We start from the raw sequence: 15,873 nt of genomic DNA, 5'->3' as shown, positions 1-15,873 counted from the left end.
AAACATTCTACATGAGTAGTCGCACCTATGAGGAAAATTTAGTGTCAATTGGGTAAGCGGTTGTAGAGAAAATTAGCACGTACGGATGTGAAGAAATGGGTGGAGAGGAGAACAACCCCAAAACAAGGCCTACGGCAACTTCGTCAGCGGGGGCATTAAAAACCTAAACTAAACGGGAAACAACCTCATAAGAAATGATCAGAAATGATCATTGAAACGGATGTCCAAAAAGAAGCAATTCCACTAGAAAAAGGAATATCCAACACGAACTACTTAACCAACCTGATCAGCAGTACCTACACCTAAAAAGGCAAAGGATAAAAACAAAATATTATTTTTCCAATGCAACAACTCAAAATTAATGAGAAGCAGAATTTCAAATGAACAAACAATCTAAATGTTCCTCTTGCCATTCATAAGATTATTGAATTGCAATTTTGGAGATTGAAAACAAACTATGTGTTTTTCTATGATACTTGCATATATAAACATCCAAGCTTCATCTTATGATCTATATTTATGGTAGAGGGGCTGTGTTATCACCAGCCCCGTGTGTTACCTTCCCCACGCTCCCGATTTCAGATCCTGTCATCCTCATTTCCCCACAAATATCTCAAAAGCTCATGGGAACCTTCTTGGACAGGATCTCACAGCTGTGTATTTTTGATCTCGCCCCTCAATCTCCACCTCCATGGACAGCATCTCTCAACCTCGGACCATCCTGAGGGCTCCAATATCAAGTTAACCGGCAGACATGCCACTCCAAGTTCTCCAATTAAAAAATGAAAAAAAACTCGTGCTTATAAGATGCAAGTGTCGTCATTGGAGTGAACCTGAAACTGGTACCACTGCAGCAAAATGGATGAAGTAAGGATATTGGGCCTGTGCCATCAGCTCTGTGGGCAACAATTACCCTCCTGGGACTTACTGGCCATTACGGGGAACTCACACGACCAAAAAGCATCTTCACCTCTGCCCCAACTTCGTATTTTTATGCGGTCTTTCGTTTTGCAGATAAGTTTTTATTTCATGTTATTAAAGTTGAGTGCACCCTTCACTTTCGGAATTGCGTACAAAAGACTGGCATTGGCGTTAGTGCATCCACTGTCAATCTGATAGGACAGTGGTTGAATTTTGACACGCATTTGGTACATATGCCTGGTGTTGGCTTCATGGTTCAGGTGACAGGATTGGGATCCTAGGGTCCTGAGTTCAAATCCCACTCAGCTGTTGAATTAATACCAGGTGGGGTTAACTCGGCCTGTCATCCTTCCGAGGTCAGCAAAATGAGTGCCAGCTTGCTGGTATACTGTGGCAGAGTGGCGATCTGTCCAGGATTGTGCCCAATAGCCAAGGAGACTGCTTCGGACAGAGTATACTCTGCACAGAGTATGGTCCTAATGGATGGATGGATATGGTACATGCTGCTTCCTCACTTGACACAGTACTTGAATGGTAGAACATTGATAAACCTCAAGGAGGGGAAGCAAAGGAAGGGTTCTCGAGATGCCCAACTGTCAGCGAAGAAAAAAGCAACGACACAAGATGGCCTCACCAACACCTGGAGTGTTCCGTGAAGTTATTTCTCACCCTCCGACGCTCCAAGGTAAACGACCGTTTTTGTGTCGCATTAAAAGTCAGTCCTGTTGTGTCTACTGTCTGTATGTAGGACAATTCCTCAATGAGCCTTACATCCAATTAAAAAAGGCAAATTGATAATTATTTTTCAGGCATCCAATTAAGTCACACCAGCTTAACTCAACTATCACCATCTGTCTTATTTGCCAGACATGAAACACGATTTATGGATGCATCTCAACTTTAGTAGAACAGAATGAAAATACTTATTCAGTTACAATGTCACAAAGACAGCTGATAATGTACACGTATGCATGGGACAATATCAAATGAGCCCAAGTCAAAGACAAACAACTCGCTTCTCTGCAAACCAACATGGAAAAATCTCGTATCTCAAGTCGTATGACAACTTCAAGCTCCTCCAAACCACCAAATGACATGCGTATCAACTTTAAACACAATACATTTTGTGCACGACTTGCCCAATGATGGTGCAAGTCAGCCAAGCGATAACTATGTACAGATAAAGTCTCATAGCCTCCAGTCAATTCCTGATTATTCCCATGCCCACCCTCTCCCCTCCTCACCAGATAACGTTTTTGTAACAAACAATTTTAATCCTTCAATTTAAGCAATTTTTTTAATACAATGTCGAGACTTAGATGAGAGAGCTATCACACAACGTATAACAAGGGGAGGAGACAAGAGGGGTGGGGGAGGGAAGGACAAGACGGGGGGGGCGAGGCCGGAGAAAGAGAGAAAGACCACCGACCTGCCTCTGGTGAGAGAGTGAGACACAAAGACTCATCCTCATCACGGCAGATACCAATGATCCGAAATGCCTTGGTTTCCACAGCGTGAAGCCGAGAAAGGTGAGAGGCGGGATCACCAGCCCAGAGGGGAGAGCAATACTCCATCAGGCTGTGGACGAAAGCTTTGCATGTGGTCAGGAGCTCAGGTGTGCCAAGGAAGGACTTTGCACTTTGGAGGCCAGGAAGGATTTCTTCAAGTGGATTGTTGAGAAAGTAGATGGGGGGGGGGGGTTCCAGACAGTCCTTTCGGAGAGACATCGTGAGTGACATTTGACAAATGTCACACTCTCACAATCCTGACAATCACCACAAACTGCACAATAACCTTTTAACCTAAAATAAATATGACAGTGTACTGCTGCTTCCAGGTTACTCCTCTCCACCTTGTAAAGGTCAACTACATACAATCCTAAAAAAAGACAAACACAACAAGATTGTCCACTCACACTGTATATTTGCGTCCATTTACATCCCTCTTTGTACTTTTGTGTTATCAAACTTATTGTCACTAGGAAGTGAAGTGACAAGTGATGCATTGTTGAAGCATTCATCACTTGTAACTTTACATCATTTGTAACAGTCACTTTGTTTTTATTACTTGGCAAAAATTTTAATTTTTTTTTGACAAGTATGTTGATCTGTCCGCTCACCTTTAATCACCTACAGATCACAATTTTAAACCGATCTTCATGAAATTCAACAAATGGTGGAGTTGGTGGTCCGACAGAATCCTATTTATTTTTGATGTCAAAAGGTCTTCATAGGCCAAAGTTCAACAACTTTTTCAAAATTTTTTTAATCTTTAATTTTCATCCGATTGACTTAATTTGAAGAGCATTTGCAAATCAGGTCACTGAATTCAACCAACTTATTTTTGAGGTCAACACAGGCCAAATTTATATGGTCCGAGTGCCATTCTACTTTGTTCTATTTTGCCAAGTGTCACTCGACGAGTTATTTTGAATTTAACTTTTTTCCATTCTTTGTCCTGCACTGTAACTCTACGAATAGGTGTGTGTGTCTTCCATTACTCAAAAACCATGAAACTTTGTGTGCATACTAACGAACTCCAAAGGGAGTGCATAAATGAAAATTGGGTGTTTGTGTAAATTTAAAACACCCCTTTTGTGGATAATTAATGGCCTTAAATTATCTTTTATCAAGGCTTCATCCTTGGTCAGCCACCTCTCCCTCACTGGGATCTTTATTCACCATTTTTGGGGGCCTGCTCAACAATGCCTTGACTTGCAGGCCACAACGGTTTCTCAAAAATAAAGTGCTCAAATGTTTTTTTCTTCACTTTCCTCACTCATATCATCGAATGCCTCATCTTCATTCCCATGAATCGCTGGATACATTGCAATGCTTAACCAGAGAGCTTGTGTCAAAGCCACCCAATGCTCGCCTGTTTTATACATTTATCGTTTTTAAAAGAATAGTCTAATAATATTTTTTATAAAGCATTGCAGTGAAGTCTGATCCAAATAATTTTAAAGCAATATATGTATTTGTATATTGTGATCAGTAAAAAAGTGTGGTAGATAAAAACATTAGAAAGGAAATAACTTGCACCAAAAACTTTAACATTTTCATGCTCACGCAGACGACGCTCACGCCGGGGGTATCGCTATAGCTCTCTGTTCTTCGAACAGGCGAGCTAAAAACAGCCAGAGAGGCCAATGTTTGTGGCTTCATTTCATTTCCACACATGCAATAAGCTCTAGAATCTCTTCAACCGAGCCGTTTTTCAAAATTTAAACTGGAAAAATCGACCTTAGCAGCAGTTCCGACTGCTAAAAAAAAAAAAGTGTTAGTTTGTCCAATTCCCACACTCCGGGCGTCTCTGGGTGGAGTTTAATATGGCAGATCAGCTTTTACTAATCACTTTCCAAGCCTGCCATTTATAAACTATTTCGTTGGAGTGCTCAAGCCACTTGTAGAATGCTCGTTTGCAAGTCATGGTGCTACCTGCACTGTCACTCTGCAAAACATAATAATAATAATAATAATAATAATAATAAAAGAATCCCTCGATCGATGTACAAAGTTAAGGCTCCACCTGCCTGTGTTGCACTCCACCTGCCAAGCCTGCTGTTCCTCAACAACGGATAGAGGGAAGGAATGGATGGAGAGAAGGAATGAATTGATGGATGGGATGGATGGACCAAAGCAATGTTTGTAAACTAGTCATTTACACCACCGTCTAATGCCTCGCTATTACAGCTGTTGTCCTTTTTGAAAAAAATGCAAATTGACATGCAAGACAATGTTAGGTGATAATGTAATTGAAGTACAGATATATTGTAAATGTGCATTCTATTGTTTTAGTTAAATCTGACAAAAGTTTAAAATGTAACCTTCACCTCGGAGCGGTCATGCTGAACACCGCCCGGAGACGGTCGGAGATGCATCCCCTGATGAAGTACTTTAGGGGTTGTTAGGGGAGAGTCGTTTCCAAAACCTAAGCTCATTGCAAATGCCGCAGGGAATGTAATGGCAGATGAAGGAACAGCAGGTGGGAACTCATTCATTGATCATTCATTCCTTCCTGACACTTCATGTTCATTCTATGAGAATGGAGTATCGTGTGCTCATGAACAACTGTGAAACTTGCTGTGAATTTCTTTTGAAGGTCGAGGCTGCTGCTGGGTTCGATTCCGCAGTTTGCTTTCTGGGATTTGGCTCGGACTGAGATTCTGGAGCTTATCGCATTTTGGTTGTAAACATGTGCTGAAATTAAATAAAAGGCACGACACACTGGCGTCATGGGTGTATATAAGCATTGCAACTCGGTGTGATGGGCTCTTGTCTGTTGGCCTAAGTTGGGTTTTGGGGTTTGGACTGTGGGGTTGGGCTTGGGGGCGGGTCCTGCAACTGGAGGGATATTAGTTTGTCTGGTTTGCACGTTCCTTGGCACTCTGGGCGACATGTCACCCCCTTGGAGAGAACCAGTTACAGAACGGATAAACAGGGCGGCAGCCGCACTTCGAGTCGCATACCTTAAGGGAAGCCCATGTTATAATCCCTTTTAAAATGACTCGTGGTGTTTGAAAGTGATAGGTGGTTTTGCTATTCTCTTTGAACGTGCTGTTTTAACGTATCCCATTTCATTCAATTCTGTACTCATGCGGGCAGACGGGATCATCCACCCCCCCCCACCCCCTCGCTCCCTCCCAAATACAAGTCGAACCCTTATCTACAAGTCCCACTCCCACACGCAAGTCCAGAACACCCCCTTCCCCCTTCCTCTCCCCATTCCTCCCTCCTCTCTCTCTCTCTTCTCTGCCTTTCTCTGTGTTCCCCTCCCTTAGTATTCCCTTCAGCAAAGTGATGGGTGGTATTTGCGAGTCAGCGAGCTGACTCCAGAACAGCATCTCGTTGCTCACTTCATGAGAGTTTGTAATATTGTATTTTGTTATTTTGGTGGTATAGTATTAATGTGCTTGAAATGAAAATTTAGAAAGATCGAGCTTAAAGCAGAATGAGGAAATTGTGTGAGGGTTTCCACCCGTGACATTCACAGATGCCACATTTGCAGTTTCCCCATTGTGACATCATGTAATATATTGTTGTGAATTTGGAAATCGATCACACTCAACATTCAGGTCTTTTCGCTGTTATATGTGTTCTATAAATAGCTCGCCTTCCATTGTTTAATGGGTAAATCTATGTAAATGCGCTGTGATTTATTTAAATAGTCAGGGTTCAATCAGAACATAATAAAGAAGAACAACCCTCCTCCGCAAAGAAGAAGAAGAACCGTCCCGAGATTCAACGGTGTAAACAGGAATGACGGTTGGGGCGGGTCCGGCAGAAAGCGAGGAAAACAGCCCCCATCCGCTGTTGCGGGGGGCGGCGCACGAGGCCGAATGAGTCACGCCGGAAGCGAGGCAGGGCTGAGAGGGATAAGAAGGGGACCATCTGCTTGGCTTGATGGTGGTTCTGGTGCTGGTTCGGCTCTGCTGGAGTTGGTTCTTCTGGTGGCCGTTGTTCTGCTTCGTGGCCTCATCTTGGTTCGGCTCTGCTGGGGGTTGTTCTGGTGCTGGTGCGGTTTCTGCTCTGCTTCGTGGTCTGGTTCGGCTGGCTCTTCTTGGTCCGTGGAGCTCTTCGTGGTCTCTGCTTGGTGCGACTCCTTGGCCTCATCTTGGTTGGTGGTTCTTCAGGGAAGCGATGCATCTTCGGGAAGGATCGGCGCCTCGTCTCACCAGCACGTGTTCTGGAGCGCGAGGGGATCCGCTGGAGGTCGGAAAGGATTGCGGCTCGCAGTGGTTGGAACCAGCTCGCCCTCGCTGGTGCCCTGGTCCGAACAGCTGGAAGACCACATGAGGAGGAAAGGTCCCAGATAGGTCCTGGGCTTCAGCTCATCTGTCCCTCTGAGCTGAAGTCTGTATTAAAGGCATCAGCCACCATTTCTTGGGTGTGTGTGTGTGTGCGTACGTGTGTCCGTGGGCCTGTCTAACAAGTAGAAAAGTGTTAAGTGCTTTGTGTGCTGTATATAATTGCATTGCATTTCGTATAGTCGGTTTAAATCTGCTCTTCTGTGTTCCCTAGTTCCCCATTATTATTAGAAATAAACCCCGATTGTTAAACGTATCAGCTCGTTTTGTGTTTCTTCCATTGGCTCGACATGACGCGTGTTTGAGGATTAGTGTTGGTAACTCGTTCATTTGGTCCTGCCCGACTTTGGTAATTCCGCTAGGTTACGCCGGATCCGAGTTGGTGATAGCGACTCGATTCGGACAAAGTCGGCCGAGGGTGAACTTCCCCGGTAGTCGGACCACGTGGGTATTTAGGTAAATTGAAATTGGCAATCGACCCTACCCCACGTGGTCTATCCATTGGCGAACTTCGATCCGATAAAGGACTCGTCAGTTCCGGAGTTATCCGGGGCGACGACCTTTACATTCCGGCGATCGGTCGAGCCGGCTCCGTCTAGCGGTTGTGCTCCCGGTCGACGTCCCGGCCCAGTAACAATATTACCCACCTTACTTCTGTTGGAGTCAGCTGCAGTGCGTTTTTTTGCCCAAGTCCTTCATGAACCAGCTGTCTAGCCCCCTCCCGTGCATAGCACGAGTATGTGATATTTTCGAAGTCGACAAAGGGCATAACTGAAAAAAAGGACAAAACACCCTGAAAAACTCTGTTAAAGGGTATGGGGAAAGTCAGAAAAACCACAGGTGGGACAGACAGACGGAGTGCAAACCTATATTCCCTTCTGGTGAAACCAATAGGGGACCAATAACCTGGGCTTGAATCTTGGCCTGGCTTTAAACTCTAACCCTTGTGTTTCACAGACAGGGATAGAGAGAGGCATCGATGTATCTGTCGTCCCTCTGATGGACGTTAAACTGGGCTCCCCTCTGCCGGTATTAGTTGGTGGAAGTCGATGATCCCACGGCGAGCTATCACAAGCACTGTGAACAAAGTGTCGGGAGTGGTGACCCATCTGGTACTGTAAACCGAGCCAATAAATCACTTTAACAGAACCAACGTGCTGTACAGAAGATGGTTCACAACCAATACTGCAGTCAAATCTTTTCCAATTCTTCACTCAGAGCATTCAATTAATTTGCCAACTTCATATTCAGCAACTCAAAGTGATATCCCAAAACACTGCAAACAGTTCCTCTCCTTAAATGTGCCTGCACAGTTCTCTTCAAATGACAACTTTGTCTTCTACAAAGATTAAGCAATTGTCTATAAAAAAACTTCTCTCATACACAATACGTTAATTATTTTACCAGCTATCGATGCACCTGTTTGGCAGACTTTTTTCTGCTGTACTCAGTTTAGACCATGGGTGAAACTGCAGAACTTTTCAACAAAGGAAAACAACTCCTCACTCTGGAGGTCCAGGGGCATGCCCCCCCCCATACATTTTTGAATTGATGATGTCCAAACATGCATTTTGGGCATGATGCTGTCCAAATTGTAACAAAAAAATAATGCAAATGAAAGTGATATTTGGGGAAGAATTTTATTTTTATTTCACCTGAACATCCATTGCTGGGAAGATTATTTTCAATTGGTTGGTGCAGCATTTTGTGATCATAAAGGAATAATGAATTCCAACCACATACCTTTGCAGGACGTTTAATAAAAGTGTTTTATAAAGAGGGAAGGGGGAGGGGGGAGGGATTGGATTATATTTCCTGTATCAAGTGGGTTTTCGTTACAACAGATTGTGTGTACTTTATTTATATATTTCTCTGCCCGTTATCATGTCACGTCATGTCAGTCTTTTGTCCTGGGATTCTCCATTTTCATCATTATGTGCATTCTTATAATAAGCTGTAATTGGTGTGGTGACTGGCCATTGCAGATTTTGCACGTGAGAAACCATTGTGGCGCAGCTTTGATGACAAATCCACAGTGGAGGTTAAAATTGGTAATGTTCTCTGCAAAGAGACCAACGGAATTAACAATTCTCACCACCCCCTCTAGCAGGAGTCAGTACACATGCATACACCATGCCACATGAACAAGGGAAAGCTGAAAGTCATAATAAACAAATGAGTTTTAAAATATTGATTGTATTGGAATTGAAAACACTCTAGTCCTTGTATGCCTGGTGTTGGCTTAATGGTTAGGGTGGTGGGCTTGGGATCCAAGGATCCTGAGTTCAAATCGATGTGATCACACACCATCGTGACCAACAGACACTATCAGGCTTTGCAGCAGAATAATGTCTTTACTTCGTGCAGTGCAAAGACGGCACTTCGATCTTTTCTACCCCCGTTAATCCACCCCAAACCCACTTCCTTCAAATTCCCTGCTTTCCTTCCTGAAAGTCCCTGTAATATCCATCTTAAACCCCATGTTCCCCACCCCATCCCTCTCCCTTCCACAGATCTCTTAATGTCTCTGTTCCCCACTGTTTTGTCCTTCCCACTCCTGCCGCTCTTGTCTCATGCTCCCCTTGATGTGCGTTAGCTCTCATACGGCCTCGACAAGGTATACAAATAAATAAATAAATAAATAAATAAAATCCCGCTCAGCTGTTTAATTAATACCAGGTGGGGTTAACTCGGCCTATCATCCTTCCAAGGTCGGCAAAATGAGTGCCAGCATGCTGGTATACTGTGTCGGAGTGGCGACCCATCCAGCCAAGGAGTGTGCTTTAGCAGCACCAAGGCTCTGCACAGAGTATGGTCCCAATCACCTCTCCTCCAGTCCTTGTGCCTCGCACACGTTTCTCATTTCCATCACCCCCCCCCCCCAATGAAACCGAGTCTAGAGCCTGGCGGATTTATTTAATGGTGGTGGTGGTGGTGGCGGTGCAGCACAGGCATGATGAACCAAATGGCCTCCTGCATCAACGTTCCTTGTTAAGATCTATTGGTCTCATCGACGTGGTCACACACCATCGTGACCAACAGACACTATCAGGCTTTGCAGCAGAATTGTGTCTTTACTTCGAGCAGTACAAAGACAGCACTTCGGTATTTTCTGTGAAGTTCACGGAGGAAGGAACAGCAATGGGAAAAATCCAATAATGGATTCTATTTCCGGATTTACCGACATAGACAGACGGTCTCCTGCCTAGCGGGCATCTGATCATGGTAACATGCTTGTAAACTTTTATACCCAGCTCACGTCTACAAAAATACCAAGTAAAAATACCAAGCTCATGTCTACAAAAAAACTACCATGGGATTAATTCACATAATTGTGATCATTGTGCGTTAGCATTATTCCCCGTCCGGATGAAACGGGTTAAGAAATGAATCAGCAAATCGGAATAGCACCAATTCCTTATAATCACGGCGTGTTTTTTCTGATGACGAAAATAAGGAAACCTCCGTATGGGTCGTGACAAAAGTACGGATTTCCCTACCCATACGGTTACAGTTTCACCCATGTTAGACAGAGAGCTTGCAAAATGCATCCAAATGGACTTAAAAAATTATCTTAACCTTTCGTGTGATATAAATGTCCATGTGCTTTCATATACAAAAGGCTGGTGTGGGTAAACTTTCAATGTCAGTCATCTAAAAGTTGGAATATTTGGCAAATATATTTCTGCAAAATAAATAAATAAATAAAAACCAATGTAACTCTATCACATCTGCAAGAACTTTCTAAATCCAGGCTGATGCACACTCAGCAACATCAGACAACACCAGATCCAAGCTGCCGAAGCAGCATTAAGGATAGACCATGACAGCATGCTACCGATTCAAAATAACAACGTGAATCAACAACAAAAATAATTCTTATACGTCAAATGGATTCGCCTCAAGTACGTCACAAGGAACCCCGACTCCGAAACCAACAGACGTTCCATTTATACCGTATTTCACAATGGAAGCAAAACAAAAACTCAAAGCACGATTGTTACCTGCTGGAATGCCTGATTGATCCGACCCTGGTGCAAGAGCTGCAACAGCTGAGCCTGCTGCACTTGAAAGTCTTGAACAGGCTGCGAGCCGGGGACGGGCGTATTTGCCGCAGAGCGGACAGCATGAACAATCGAGTTGGCAACAAACTGCTGCTGTTCCTTCAAACCTTCTTCAAGTTGCTCTCGCACTGCAGAGCGTACCTTGCAACAAACCGTCTCCTGTAGACTTCAGATTGAGTTTGAACAAAAATTATATTAGAGGCAAAGCGAACAATACACCAAAAACAAAGATGACAATATCCACTCCCTTTACCTTGCCAAGATATCCCTCATTTGAGTCTGGACTTCAGCCTGCAGTGCAGTGACGAGGTTTGATGCAAGCTGTCCTGTCGTCACCTGAAGACCAGCCGTTGCCTTTGCGATCTGTGCAACGGTACCCTCTAGAGAGTCCTCCTCTTTCTGACGTCGGTGAAGGAGCACACTTTCCAACTGCTGCTTATCTGAAAGTTAGTCATTTTCATCACAGTTTTCTCCCTCAAAATAGTACATACCAGTCACAATCATCATGCGCAAGTCAAAAAAAAAAATCCAATGAGCATCACCTCGAAGGTCCACTAAGCAAACACAAGGACAGCCATTTTTAACTCGGCCATCGATCATCATCAGGACTCACAATCAGCCGTCCCTTGTTGAAAAGTGGCGTCCAACTGCTGGAACATTATTTGACAGCTTCGTTCCACAGCTGGGATGAGAGTGGAAGATATTGCCTCTGTATAAACAGCCGTGAGAGGAACTTGGAGCGCTTCCCCCGCAGCCTTTCCTATCGCTTCACCCGTACCCTACAGGTGACACAAGATGGCAAAAATAATCCTTTAAAACGCAACAAGTTTGTTTCTTCAAAAGGGGAACCAAAACGCTCAGACAACCTCAACACTAATCTATCCGTTGATACCATACATAATAGATACGATGACTTTTTCCGATTTGCGAATTATAAAGTCGGTAAATTTGCGATTCAAGGGTCGAAATCTCTTCTTCTTCCAAGTAGCCGTGATGTCGCACCCGGGAGTCGAGTACCAGATCTGCACTGTCTCCGGGTTACGTCGCGCTACGATTTAACTCAAACAGCAAATAGTTTCCAATTCACCACGAATGTACTGAGTCGATGCATCCTTGGTGCTCGTATAATAAAACAAACCGAGATGGTTTCATGCTACACCAATGTCAAAAAGACCCCAAGTTTACCAGTAATTGGACAAGGTTTGTCCAAAATACCCGAGTGTGGATCGGGCCGACGAAATATTTGCTTTTGTTCTCGGAACGTTTTCCAGAGCACTGTTGTGAAACAACATAGATGGCTAGATCTTGTGGTTATCCACCACGACTGAGAGAGGAGGCTATCCCCACAATTAAGTAGAAGAAACAGCTGTCGCTTGAAACTACCACCATCTCCGACCGAGCTACCGGCATATGTCCAACATGGGCAATTTGAGCAAGCCTGGTGTTGGCTTAGCGGTTCGGGTGGCTGGCTTGGGATCTTATGGTTCTGAGTTTGAGCCCGTCGGCCGTTGAATGTACTCCAGCTGGGAATGACTCAGCCTGTCATCCTTCCGAGGTCAATAAAATGAGCTCCAGTGTACTAGTAATCGGGGAACTGCATCAGTGGCATGGCTGTGCCCTCAGTCAATGATGCTACCACAGCCTTGTGCTGCATACAAAGGAGAAGGAGGAGGGCAATTTGAGTGGTGAATCAAACACCTGTTGCCATTGCCAGACAGTTAGCACAAGAGCACCTGAAAATAATTATCTATTTGCAACACAAATTTCTACAAGTCAAATGAACCACCATCTATTTATAGTGGAGAGAAAATATGCATGCATCGTCATCATCATCTACTACTCCGAGAGGACTTGACCAAGGATGCCAAAACGCCCAGGGTCCCCCCTCCACAATCCCCACCACCATCACCCCACAATCAACCACACCCCAACAATCCCCCCCATCAACCATCCTCCATCAACAATCACCCCAACAATACGGACAAGATGGTGGGACACAGCAAGAACACAAATGCCGTTTGGGGAAAGCATGAAACAGGATGATCCTGAAATATACGAGACACCTGTTCAGCCTGCAATGGTGGGACAAAGCATTCCTCACCAATTTTGTCAACGGTGTCCCAGTGCATTGGGCGGTGTCCATGCTTTCACACGATGACGGGTATTTCTGCTCGAGTAATATTTAAACCGATTTGTCAATACAAAATCCTTCCCTTATAAACCGTGAATCGAACAAAAAGCAAAACCTACCGATCTGGAGTTAACATGCGACATCTTTTCTAACACCTCATCTTCACTTCCGCCGCCTCACTCTGAATCGCTCGCACAAGGCTTGAAATGATATGGCTCCACAATTCTCCGAAAGCATTTCCATTACTAATTGTCTCCAACCGTTTCTTCAAAATCCACTGATCAGTTTCAACATACTGAGAACCTTCAGAGTTACTCATGACGGTGGAATCGATATCGGAATCCGAGCTGAAAATGCACTATTTCTCTATGTAAGCTGCCGTTCAGATCAAGATGAGTTCATAGTGCAACATCCCTGACAAATTCGAAAAGCAACACTCCAGGGCTTTGTGAGACACCATGAATGAACAAAAAATATATATATATATTCAATCTCCCCCACCTCCCCCCCCCTTTAAATTAGATAACGATGAATGATTCTCAATAGTTTTGTGAAAAAAAAAACAATTGCATTTTGGTTTCCCTTTAAAATCAACATTCCCATTAATCATGAGTAAATTTTGTATTTGTTCACCCAAAGGATTTTAATTCACCCCCCCCCCCCACCCTAGAGCACCACAATCAACGCAATAACACATAAAACTAGAGTTCATCAAACACCTTACCCGTACCGTTTTGAGAAAAAGGACATAGGACGGGTTTTTCAACTCTTGCTTTGTGTTTCCGAGCACGATCTATATTTCTTATGGGCCGCCATTTTGTCAATCTCGATATTCCCCAACACTGAGAGCGCGAGTGACAAGTTTGATTGGTCGAGATGGCGTAAAATGGGGTAATATTTTGTCCAAGTACTGCTAAACGGGTGGATTTTAGAAGTGCCAACAAGGCGATTTGTGTTCTCCAGTGTTAAAGTTTATGATTCAATTAAAATAAAAAGGTTTAAAGGCTGTAGAAAAAAAAAAATTCTGGAAGTTTAACACCATTGATGCATCGTATTTTACACCACCTTATTTAACACGTTACATCAGCTCTTCATGCCTGTCGTTTGTGTCCTTCGTGATGTCCAGATAAAGAGTAAGTTTCCTGTTTGGAATGATTTTCAATTTTGTTTGACTGCCAGACAGGCAGACAGAGCAAATTTTTTTTACCTGACTCTTCTCTGTGCCCGAGCGATTGTGACGACATTCCATACAATTTGCCAAATTCAGTCAAAGTACTGTGAAACTGCAGGTTTGTGGTCTGATTCAGTTTTGAATTTGTGTTAAAAATATGTAATTAAATTCACAATGTACGCATGCAGACATGCCAGTATTTATATTAACATAAATACGCAATGGGTACGTTACCGCTCCTTCCTATCCACGTTTCACTATTTTTAGCAGCGTCTCACGTAGAGAGCTCAGTGTTGTTGTTCTTCTTCTTCTTGTTCTTGTTCTTCTTGTGAAGACAAAACCTTTATATTAGGACTCAGCTCTTTTAAATACACGATCCGGATCTCCTTAAATACTAAGCGCACCTGTACACATCCTCGTATTGAGGGTTCCTTTTGAGAGCGTCTATCATGAACTTTTAAATATATTCGGACATTTGCTTTAAAGTTTTGAAAAGTTCACGTTACTATTTAAAGATTATTCCATTTAATGTATTGTAATTTCGTAAATGCACTATATTTCGTAAATACGTAAATACACTATGACGGGTCTCGCTATTGGCTTAATCAAGGCACTTGACAAAATAATCGGAAGTTGTTGTTGTTTTTTTTTTTTGTAGCCGACAAAACCTTTAGGACGCTGCTCTAGGCCACATTTGTCCTTGTTGAGCTAAGTATTGTCTGGATCCAATGTGTATATAACAAGATTGTTGCTCCGTAAGTAAGCCATCTCCACCATTTCTTCTGGTATTCCCATGTGATCCTCACCTTTGCCTTCACAACTCTTGTAACAGTCTCCTTCAATGTGCCTTCCATTGAAGAAAGTTTTGAAGTGAGGCTGCTACTCAACTGTGACGTCACAGGCTCAAGTGCCCGAGACAGACCTGCAACATAAGAAAAAAAATACAATAAAAGACCAAATTAGATCACACGATGACGGCAATCCAAATCAGGATCAAATCAGCTATCAAATCACCTATCAAACAAGTCTTGTAACAAGTCGTCGACAACTTTGTGAAATATCATGCTATATATCGTTTTTGGCTCCATCTCTCATTGGTCAAGAATCACTTTAAGATTAAAAAAAAATTCTGGATCCAGCTTCACACCAAACTCGAATAAATTCATCCTTGTCACACACGTAACATGTCCACAAAGTTTCGTCCGAATCAGTCCATGACTTTTTGAGATATCCTGTTCACAAACAAACAGACATACAGGGGTGAAAACATAACCTCTGTCCACCTTCGGTAACAGAGGTAACTTCACCAAATCAAGCAAATGCAACACGTAATTGATCAATCCAAGTAACTAGAGGGAAAAGAATGACCAGTAGAGACAAATACCAGCTTCAGAATATGATGAGCACAACACCTTTCAACCCAAATCTTGTTGAATCAATATATATATATTTTTTTAAAGAACAATTACTGTGCAACTTTTACAAAGTTGCATTTTAGTCTTCAGCATAAACTGCAAACCACATTCTTCAGTTCATATTCCATTAAACATGTGCTATCTGATAAAGCAATGCATACCAGGTGCAACAGTTTTCTTCATTTCCTCTCGCACAACACGATCTATTCGAACTCCAAGAGCAGACACCAACGTCTGACCCAAATTCTGTGCCAATTGTTCCCTGGATTGGCTCACACGATCAGAAATCTCTGCCAATCGCTGCTCCAGCCAATCACCTGCATCAACTGTTAAGGTCATGACAGAAAATTTACCTCGACAACTTA

At 43.3% G+C, this 15,873-nt stretch overlaps 1 protein-coding gene across 5 annotated transcripts in view; it reads right to left on the bottom strand.

The window, feature by feature from the left end:
- EDC4 (enhancer of mRNA decapping 4) overlaps positions 1 to 15,873 on the bottom strand; it is an 80,967-nt gene that overhangs the window by 6,744 nt on the left and 58,350 nt on the right. For all 5 annotated transcript variants that reach the window (XM_085878207.1, XM_085878206.1, XM_085878209.1 and 2 more), the window contains 5 exons: positions 15,670 to 15,825; positions 14,900 to 15,015; positions 11,405 to 11,570; positions 11,045 to 11,231; positions 10,732 to 10,957 (listed from right to left, as the gene is read on the bottom strand). In XM_085878207.1, coding sequence (XP_085734333.1) covers positions 10,732 to 10,957; positions 11,045 to 11,231; positions 11,405 to 11,570; positions 14,900 to 15,015; positions 15,670 to 15,825 — 851 coding nt within the window. The remainder of the gene's footprint in view (positions 1 to 10,731; positions 10,958 to 11,044; positions 11,232 to 11,404; positions 11,571 to 14,899; positions 15,016 to 15,669; positions 15,826 to 15,873) is intronic.

The sequence above is a fragment of the Eptatretus burgeri genome, chromosome 4 (assembly GCF_056783735.1).
Source record: "Eptatretus burgeri isolate ZD-2024b chromosome 4, Ebu_testis_v1, whole genome shotgun sequence".
Lineage (NCBI taxonomy): Eukaryota > Metazoa > Chordata > Myxini > Myxiniformes > Myxinidae > Eptatretus > Eptatretus burgeri.
Note: the sequence above shows the minus strand (reverse complement) of the source record. Positions and strands in the feature narration are given on the sequence as shown.